Source organism: Mugil cephalus, chromosome 11, assembly GCF_022458985.1.
Source record: "Mugil cephalus isolate CIBA_MC_2020 chromosome 11, CIBA_Mcephalus_1.1, whole genome shotgun sequence".
Taxonomy (NCBI): domain Eukaryota; kingdom Metazoa; phylum Chordata; class Actinopteri; order Mugiliformes; family Mugilidae; genus Mugil; species Mugil cephalus.
Genome location: NC_061780.1, coordinates 22,010,492 through 22,021,287, shown reverse-complemented (window position 1 = coordinate 22,021,287; position 10,796 = coordinate 22,010,492). Strand labels below are relative to the sequence as shown.

The 10,796-nt window shown below is 41.3% G+C and overlaps 1 protein-coding gene across 1 annotated transcript; it reads left to right on the top strand.

Annotated features, from left to right (window-relative positions):
* Positions 1-2,865: 2,865 nt before the first annotated feature.
* On the top strand, positions 2,866-10,766 carry LOC125015777 (acidic amino acid decarboxylase GADL1-like). The gene is made up of 15 exons (XM_047597733.1): positions 2,866-2,960; positions 4,309-4,463; positions 4,585-4,711; positions 5,755-5,845; positions 5,951-6,060; positions 6,157-6,272; positions 6,920-6,999; positions 7,118-7,172; positions 7,256-7,372; positions 7,460-7,524; positions 8,360-8,441; positions 8,577-8,776; positions 9,025-9,076; positions 9,242-9,331; positions 10,225-10,766. The coding sequence occupies exons 1-15, from the start codon at positions 2,930-2,932 to the stop codon at positions 10,396-10,398; spliced, it is 1,545 nt and encodes a 514-aa protein (XP_047453689.1). The 5' UTR covers positions 2,866-2,929; the 3' UTR covers positions 10,399-10,766.
* The last annotated feature ends 30 nt before the right edge of the window (positions 10,767-10,796 follow it).

The window sequence follows — 10,796 nt, the reverse complement described above, 5'->3', positions numbered from 1 at the left end:
AAGTGATTCTCTACACCTCTTCAACAAGGCCCTTTATTCAGTCTTCCGGGTGTGGCTGATTAAGTTGTTTAAGCACAGGTCAGAAAACTTGCACGGCCCATCTTACAAGAGTAAAAACTCTTATATGCGATCAGAACACATTGACAACACATTAAAAAAAAAAGTGTTGCTTGCATGACAACATAAAGCAGAACAGCCATAAACCAAATGATTACTTACACCAAGTTACTACCTTGGACGAAGGTTAGCAACAAGTAATCCCAACACAGTGACTTGCCCTCACCACAGCCTAAAGCTCTCGCACACACACACAACTTACAAATTTAATAAATCCAAGTGACCTAACTAATTGAAAAGCCAGACCCACTACAATCACAACGAATGTGGCACCACACCACACAAAGCTACTGCCTTCACCCAGCTAGTAACACTAGTCACCGCAACCCTAATAGTCACACGCACACACAAAACAAAGCTGATGTTCACACAATGTATCACCATGTGGACAAAGTACACAGTAAAAAAGGTATAAACAAAGGTCAGCGAATTCTGCAACATATTCTTCCAACATATAATCAGAGGCTGTTCCAGAGAGACTAAAATTCTAACCACCTGGAACTCAACTAGTCTTTATTCACTTTCCCAGGCAGGCCAGGGGCCACTGCACAAACAAACAAAAAACAAAATAGTAAAATGTAACACCAACACCCAGAGATTTTCTACAACAGCCAAGTTCTAAAACATGGAAAATTCACCTCATGCAGCAACAATAGTTACGACCGAACACTTACGTCTCAGGAAAAAAACATCTACTGCAAGTTAAGCTTCGGATAAACAAATATATATGTGTGTGTATAAAACATAATTACAGCAGACAGTCTCCACACAAATGTCTCCAAAAATGATTCCAGATGAGCCCCCAATTCCTGCGACGGCTCAGCTCAAGAGGAGCAACATAAAGTGAAGACACATGATGGGGTTACAAAAATATTTATTTCCTCAAAAAAAATAAAGAAGAAAACAAAAAGATGGCGGACAAAACATGGTGAGCTTCTGCAGCTGAAAATTGATTCTCCACAGCTCTTCAGCAAGGCCCTTTATTCATTCTTCCAGGTGTCGCTGATTAAAAAAAGATTTAGCACAGGCCAAAGAAACTTACACAGCCAGTGGAAGTGTAGAGGAGCCCAACAACAGACATGGATCAGCCAAAAAGAGAAGGAAAAACAATGACGACCAAAGACAACAACAACAAAAAAAGACGGAAGAGGAAGAGGTGACCACAAAGAGGTGCAAAAATACAGTGCAAAGCAAAGAGATTCCAAAGAGTATGAAGATATAAAAAAAACAACAAAGGTTAAACAGAATTTTATCGTCTAGGCGTGACATCCACGAGCTCCGATTAATAATTAATGTGAAAAACGATTATGTGCGTCTCCGATTCCAAACCTGACCTCTGAACCGCCTGACCTCAACCCCTCTGAGCGCCATCGCCGCCGTATCTCTTCTCTCTTATCTTAGGTTGAGGCCTCCTGGAACGGTTCTCTCTTTCTAGGAAAGAGAGCGAACGGCAGAGGAGACTGGAGGATGCTTGTGAATGCTGCAGAAGCACGAGCTCAAGCCACGTTTTATGGCGCCACGTTGCACACCGGCAGGACTGGGTCAGGGCTGCACTCTGTGTGTGGACTTTACCGTTATTTAATGGTTTTATTTTCAGCTGTATAATAAAGGTTGAGTGGTTGAGGGCGTCCATCAAAGCCTGCAGCTCGGCTTCTTCTACTGTAAGCATTTAATTAGTTTAATCGTTTATTGCTGGACGGTCTGCAAAGAAGGGTGACTGCCCCAAAGACCCAGCAGTAGCATCACATGAAATCTGCACTGACATCATCGACATCATCATCACTGCAGCCGGTGGCTGCTGCTCGCACTGTCCCAGCATCCACCTGAACTCTAGCCTCCCCCCTCGTGTTTACTCTCTCTGGTCAATTTCTTATTACACTCATCAATAAATTTCCTGAAACTGTAACTTTCCACAGCAGTCCAGTAGTTTTCCACAGCTGCTGCGAGAGGACAATGTTCACTCTACTGGTCTGGCGGCAGCGCTGCTCACAGATGAAGGGGGCGTTACATAACGTTGGGTTTGTGGATGCCGCGTGTGCATTTATTGTCAACCCTGCGCTGGTTTCTCAGCCCAGACCTTCAGAAGAAGTATATTTCTGGGGAAAGAATCTGTGCATGTGTGTTTTTAGTGAGACTGTAGTTAAAAGGAAAAAAATAAACATTTTTTTAACCTAGTTATCTTCTAAATGTTTTTAAAAGCAGTCCCATTACTTCAGGTTATCAGAAGTAGTGGTTCAGAGCTAAACAACTAAATAGTTGAATTAACTTAACCTTAATTTGCATTAAATGTTTACACTTAAATGTTGTAACATTCCTAATAAAGGTCTCATTTTATAGATTAATTAAAAGCAGCGAGCATCCAAAGTTTAATTTGTGGACTCTTTTCTCATGCAGTGAAAATATATTCCATTTTTAGATAGAATTACAGGTAGTTTAAGGTGTTGCAGAGCAAAGCAACTGTAAATCCTTCTCTGACAGTGGAATTGGTTTAATAGAAGAATCATTGTACTTTTGCACCCGAAGCCAATGCTTTTAAAAGGAGGAATTATGTTTCGCTGCGTAATCGTCTTTACCGAAGAAAAAAGAAAAAAGAAAAAAAAGAAAGAAAGAAAGAAAGAAAGGGAAAAATCACTAGCACCATAAGGAAATTATTGTGGCGCAGCTTTTTTCCTGTCACATTGCATCCAAAAGCCTTTACTGGGAAATTCCATGACATCAGGAGAGTCCGTCCTTCTGTGTATAAATACAGGCATCCTCCTGCAAGTGTGCAGTAATCTGCAGGGACACAATACAGCAGCATCACAGCAGGGCCATGGCATCGAGTGTGGAGACAAACATGAACAGTAAGTGTTCATGTCATTTTCTCTGGACAGCTAGATTGTGTTTTAGTCAAAGTATGTGCAAACAATTTGAACCATTGCTATTTAGTGTTGCTGTAATGTGCATTATTGCAGGATATGTCCTTTGCATTTGTAACCACATCTTGAGATTATTTGCAGTAAAAATGTGCACAACACTTAAAGTATTAACAAAGTTTAGCTCGTGCTTACAGCGCATCTGACATGTCCTTCCCCCGGGCTCCGCTGGGCCTTAAAGGCTGCAGCCCACTGCTCTGACTGTGCACTCTTGGAGCTGTGGAGTAGGTTAGAGATGGAGCCTGGTCATAGGTTCACCTCCCTCCATGTCTCTGGCTGAGGTGCCTTGAGTCAAATCCACTGTACACTACTGTGTGAATGACTGGATGGGTAAAATGCACAAAGATAATTTCACCCTGTGGGATCAATACAGTAAAAATTATTATTATGTTTATATATATGGTGGAACTTTGTAATATATTTTAATTATACACTATAATAATATATTAGTCTTGTGGGAATGTTACTGGATAGCATGTAATAGCACCTATGGGGGCTTTTAAAACACTACGAAGTCTGTATCATTCTATTTTTTTTCCAAGACACCTCAAACCCTAGACATAAAACAGTTGCCTGCACATAAATTGCATTACGTACTCGTGTTTCATGGGGTGCTGCGTCAGGACCCACTGACACAGCTGCTTCTAAACACTGAACAGATAATGGCCTCAGTTCAACTCAGCGAAAGCTTCGAGCGCCAAACCATAACATTTACAGTGCACCCTAAGGCCCAATAAAGCTCTATGACGTCACTCAAATTGGTGGCGTGATACCCAGCTGTATGGCGAGTTAAAAGTTCAAAGAGATAAGCAGCAGCTTGGATCGAGGGGGGTAAACCGGTTCAACGGTTTGGACGCTCGCCATGACTAACATCAAAAAGACGAATCCTGCGCAGAGGTCAAGGAGAGGAGGGACCTGGAGTGTGAGAGCGTGGCTGTTAAACGGAGGGATGACACCGGCGGGATGCAAATGGAATCTTAATATTATAATCGCGATTTTATTTGGAGATCAAAGCGTTAAAATAAAGTAGAGATGCAGATAATGTGTGTCTAATGGACATTAAAGGGTCAGATATGCATACACAATAAATGCTGGGTCATTGTAGTTTTAATACCTCTTAGTTATAGCAAGTTCCAAAGGTCTTACTCAATTTCATGCAAAAAAAAAAAAATAGAAAATGCAATTGATTGAGAACAATCGGTTCTAACAGAATATGCTCAAAGCAGAACAAGTGAACGAACGTGTTGCAGAGTTATTTTTATTCGTTGGGCTTTAGGGGTGAATTCCTGTGAGACTAAATGCTGTCCAGCTGAGACGCCTGTCATCAATGGCTCCACTGTGGACGTATGTGCAGCTGAGAGCTTCATCGAAAAAGCTATGGAGCTGATCCTGGACGAGGCAGTGAAAAAGGGCACTAATGTGCAAGAAAAGGTAAGAATCCAGCCATCGTACTCTTCTGCAGGATGCCGCCGCATGCTGTGGACGTCTGTAATAGCGGCAATAAACTTTACGTGCTTTATTTGCTGACCTTGACGGTTTTGTCCTCCATTAGGTTTGTGAGTGGCGTTCCCCCGAGAAGCTGAAGGAGCTGCTGGACCTGGAGCTGAGAGATGGAGGAGAGTCGGAGTCCAGGATCCTGCAGCGCTGCACGGATGCAATCAGATACAGCGTCAAGACCGGTAAGTCACCTGACTCAGTGAGACTGCTACGGTTTATGACTTAATAATGGTGTCATATAGATCCAAATCTGTTACGGGAGAGACGTGAGTACAGTAGGAAAGCAGAGGAACAAGAACATCATGTTTAAAATGGAATTTATATGGTGGGATCTGAAGACTATAAATAATGTGTCTTGGCATGTTCTTATCCTTTGTTTAATTGTTTAATTGAGATTTTAAATGATTAAACAGCTTCTAGCATAGACACTCACATTAGCAACACCTGTAAGTTGTATTAACTATTTCAAATTAACCACTGGTCATTTGCTTTCTTATGGAGAAGGGGGTCACACAATGACGCTGTGTGAATGAAGTGTCTGACCAAAATGCAAAGCCAGCCAGTTCTAAGAATCCTTAAGAAAATGTTGGAGTAGTGCGGTCGCTATTTATAATTCATAAAAAAAAAAAAATTGTTAGACATGAATTCACACCCACCAGTGATTTTGAGTTTTCCAGTCAGTGTATCCTACGTGTCTTTGGATCGAGGGAGGAAACCGTAGCACAGGAAAACTCAAAATAGTTTATTTAACCTGAAAACTCAACCTTTAACTCATGAAGTGAACGCGTGAACAACCTGGTTTTCACAGACACTCGGTGGGATTTTGAAATTCAATGAGTATCATTAAGTGGCCCTGGCCAGATGGAAAACATCAAAATGTGACATTTTTATCTCAGTCTTAGCAAAACAGTCCATTAGAGAGTGAACAAGGGTCAAAGAGTCAGTGAGAACAATGTCGTTGAAGGTGGCCTCTCATTTTTAAGACTCTTTTAATAGATGACGTGTAGATGGATACTGAAATACCGACACTTGGGATACCAGGTCCTAGTGCTACAACTCCAGGGTCTGCGTATGCTCTGTGCTGTCGCCATAGTCTATACCACCCATTAATGTTATATGCACAGCAAAGGTTACGCTGAGCAATAAAAACTGTGATACAACTCAGTTTTGCACTTAGTTTCACACTTTAAGACAACAGTCACAAGGTTCTGTGTCGTCTCTCTAGGTCATCCTCGTTTCTTCAACCAACTATACGCAGGGATGGAGCCTTACTCCACAGTGGCAAGCTTCATTACTGAAGCAATCAAAACCAGTCTGTGAGTCAAACAACCCACTGGAGGTGGAGGTGTTCAGTCCAGTGGCTTTCACATTCCCAACATCATATCAGACTCAGAAGTCACTGAACATGCTGCCTCTGTCAGGTACACGTACGAGGTGGCTCCGGTCTTCACCCTGATCGAAGACGCTGTCCTCAGGAAGATGATGGAGGTGATTGGCTGGGGAGAAGGAGGAGACGGGATCTTTAATCCAGGTACACAGACCGGGTCTATCCTGTTGAATCCTACAACATCGATCACGCAACAACGAAGACTTTATCACTTTGTCTTGGTTACGAATTTCCTTCCAGGTGGCTCGATGTCCAACATGTATGCTGTGAACTTAGCCAGATACCGCTACTGTCCAGGCATTAAAGAGGACGGCCTCTTTAATGCTCCACGCCTGGTCGTATTAACATCACAGGAGGTGGGTTACTCTGGTTATGGGGGTGCCATGTACACCAGTCAAAAGTCTGGACACACCTTCTCATTGAATACCTGAAAATAGACGGATCAGGCATAACATTATGACCACCTTGTGACAATTCAATGTGCTGCTGCTGTCAACCTGACATTCATGTGGATGTTTCTTAGCACCCACCCCATAACAATGACACCCACTATGTGTGGGATGATCCACAGAAGCCCCTCCCCTCATGTATTAGGACCTTAAGACCCCCGCTAACAACATCCTGGACATAGGACACCCTCAGAAGGCCCATGTCAATTCTTTGATGAATCACAACTATTTCAGAGGCACAAGGGAGACCTGCATAATGTTAGGGAAGTGGTCATAAAGTTATGCCTGATCGGTGTATGTATTCTGTTTGGGACTCTCCAGCTTATGCACGTATTTAAAATAGGCAAAATTAAGAAAAGGCATGAGGAAAAGATGATGCAAATGCAACATTTACATTTGTTTCATATGTTCCATTCTGTGTTTACTTTTACGTGATCTGCAACCCACTTCTAAGGTGAGCTAAATTTGAAAGTGAAATGCACGTGTGAAATGTGCGATGTATTTGTTGTCGTAAATCTCATTTTGTTGACACGCTCTTGTTTAATCTGTCCAAGGGTCATTACTCCATTTCCAAATCAGCCGCTTTACTGGGAATTGGCACCAAGAATGTTTATGTAGTGCCGTCTGATAAGAGGTAACCTGCCTCCCACACAAACTCTGTAATCCCACCTGATATACTGGTTGCTCCTCTGTGAAGAGTTAATTGAAAACTACTTTAAAACTTTCATTGCCTTATGTGTGTGTGTTTTCAGTGGGAAGATGATTCCTTCTGCTCTGGAGGAAAAAATACAGTTAGCCAAAACTGAGGTGAGGAAGACGTTTCAAATATCAGACTTTGTTTAATGACTTTTAAATCAATGCAAAACTGTATTATCAATGTGTGTTTGCAGGGTGCTGTTCCCATCATGGTAAACGCCACGGCGGGGACCACAGTGCTTGGAGCGTTTGATCCCATCGAGGAAATCGCTGACATCTGTGAGAAGCACAACCTGTGGCTGCACGTTGACGTGAGCTCAATGATTAATCCCTCTTTATTCATCACGCCTCTCTGTCAGCGCTCATCATGATCATTTTCTCAACTTTCCTATCCTCAGGCATGTTGGGGAGGAGCAGCTCTCGTGTCTAAAAAGCATAAACGCTTGTTAAAGGGCATCCACAGGTAAACTTTAAAGAGTAAAATTACAAAAAGACAAATCAGCTGTAGATAGTTATGTGGTTTTATATGGAAGTCTCTTTGTGCCATTAAATAAGAAAGAAAATATATATTTTGACTTAACAAAAGCATAAATCTGACCTTTTTAGCTACCTAATATTTCAATCAATCAATCAAATTTTATTTATAACCTTTCAGAACACGTGAATGCTATTCAAAGTGCTTCAAAAAACATATAAGTAAATAAAAATGTGAGAATATAAACCTGTAAAATAAAATGAAATAAATATAAAACTATGACCTAAAAGCCAGATTAAAGCGATGGGTTTTTACCCAACCTGATGAAGAGATTATGTAGGGACCCCCTACCTACTATATGTGTTCTGTATTAAACTCAGACTTGTTAAAATTATAAATATACATCATAAATATTTATTATAAATATACTGTACATCATTATTATCATTCTGCATTCAATATTAAGCTATTCAAATAACACACAGGTTCAAATATTTTTTTATTTCGATGTCCTGCCTCCATTTATCCCTTTACTAAGATATGTTGGATTCATGTTACTGTGTATTTAAAGACAAAATTAAAAGCAAAAACAAACAAACAATATATATAAAAACTATCTAATCAACCAAAGATTTTGTGACCCCCCTGCAGTACCTCCGCAGACCCTCTAGGGGTCATGGACCCCATGTTGGAGACCTATGGTTTACAGTATATAGAAATATAGAATATATATAGAAAAGTGAAATGATCATGAGTGGCGTCCAGACACAAAACACTAACTGCAGCTTCACTCTCTACTGTGTTTCTTATGTTTCTTATGCAGAGTTGACTCTATCTCCTGGAACCCTCATAAGATGTTGATGGCATGCCTTCAGTGCTCTGCTTTCTTGGTCCGAGACAAAACAGTAAGACAAGCTCCCTCATTATTTCATAAATCATATATTCATTTGTTTGTGGCTGTTAGCGCGGTAGCGGGATGTGTTTGGGTCTTCAACCAGAAGGAGATGCATGTTCTCTTTCTGATGTCTGTGCTTCCTCAGAGTCTCCTCCAGCGCTGCCACTCTGCTCGGGCCTCCTACCTCTTCCAGCAGGATAAGTTCTATGACGTCAGCTACGACACGGGGGACAAGTCGGTCCAGTGCAGCAGGAAGCCGGACGCCTTCAAGTTCTGGCTCATGTGGAAGGCTCTGGGAACCACAGAGCTGGAGCGAAGAGTGGACCGAGCCCTCGCCATGGCCAAGTTAGTTGGGGAAAATATAACATCTCTGTAGTCCTTGAACGTAAAATCACACAGTACATGCACACTCAAGATCTTTGCCACTCCCTAAACCCCAGCAACGTCTAGTTATCATGTATGGATGTATACTTACAGGGGTTATAATTTCGGTTGACCAAATTTTGGCTGGGAAGACAATAAGTTCCACAGACAATCTGAGCTAAACCCTGCTTCTTGTGGCATCCGGAGGCTAAATGTGTTTTTATTTATAGGTATCTTGCACAAGAGCTCAAGAAAAGAGAAGGGTTCCAGCTGGTGATGGAAGTAAGTCTTTCAAATACCTGATGATGTCAAACTAAACCTCTTAAGTTCATGTTGCTGTTTTTCACAAACGTTCTATAAAAGCATCTCAGCCACATGACATCGGTTACATCTTTTATATTGTCCAAATGGATCCTCTCAATGTTTTTCTTTTTTTCTCTATTGCAGCCTGAATATGCAAATGTTTGCTTCTGGTACATTCCACCGAGCCTGAGGAACCTCCCTGAAGGCCCTGAACTCCGGAAGAACCTGGACAAAGTAAGCAATGAACTACTGCACTCTAAAGACTGCTGGGTCAAACCCGTTTTAGGTAAAGGGACACATTCAGCCCAGTTCAGTCTCAAGGGCTCGGACGTAATAGCATCCTAAGATATATAGAAATAATGACAACAACTCCAGATTCTTCTTTTGTTTTAGTGATTTTGAATCCTCTTCCTACTTCTGCCTCCATCTTCTTCTTCCCCTTTCTTCTTGTCTTCCTTGTTCTTCCCAACTCCAGCATTTTTACTAATCATCGCTTATCCATTAACCCAATTAGATGTTCGGCTATAAATGCTGAACATCAGCTATAAACCCCTTTCAACTCCAGTGACCCAACGCAAAACAATGTGTTTATACCAGCAATTTTAAGGATGTGAAGAGGGATATTTTCGTAGGGATGGCACGGTGGTGTGGCTCACACCAAGAAGGTTGTGGGTTTGAATCCATCGGCAGACTGGGGCCTTTCTGTGTGGAGTTTGCATTTTTTCCCTGTGTCTGCGTGGTTTCTTTTCAGGTACTCCAGGACAAATAAAACAATGAATGATATTTTGGTATCCAAATGTCATGCTTCAATCTTGTTGTTGTGAGCAGTAAATCAAGGAGTAGAACCTGACCTGCAACACTTCTGCAGCCTTTGGTTTAACACTGTGTGCATTATGTAATTTGGACAAAATAGGTTAAAAACAAGCTAAGCTGGTCAGTGCTAATTCTGAGAATTAATTAATTAATTAATTAATTAACTGATTGCTGATTGTCTAAAGCAGAACTGATTGATTGTACAAGTACATCCCATGCACACAGTGCATAATTTGGCACTTAGAATATTTGTCCATATATGCATTTCTATTATAGTAGAAGTAAATGTGGTATCTAATTTTTTTCCTCTGCAGGTGGCCCCGGTGGTGAAAGAGCGCATGATGAAGAAGGGCAGCATGATGATTGGCTACCAGACCCATGGCGACAAACCCAACTTCTTCAGGATGGTGGTCATCAGCCCTCAGGTCAGCAGGGTGGACTTGGACTTCGTCCTGGATGAGATACACAATCTGGGAAAGGACTTGTAAAGAAAGATCACTAGTTGACTTCTGGAAAAATGAGAGCGACCAACAGTAGCAGTAATACTACATGATGTCCAAATGTATGTTTAAGATAACAAATGTGCAGATTGTTTCCCACAAGTAAATGCTAAGGAATTCAAATGTATAATCACTATTTCACACAGAGTATACATCCTTTTGATGTCATATGCTGGATATCATACGTACTGTATGGATTCCTGTGGTTTCTAGCTGAAGGTAAGCTCTATATGTACCTGTCTTTGTCCTCTGTTTTTGGTCTCTACCAACTCCTGAGGGAAAAGAGGTGTTCACCACTAAATGTTTCACCAGGTTCATGAGATCATCTTTGATAATGTTAAAAAAAACAAAAACAACAACTGAAAAGTAGAAGCTGGAAATGAAAA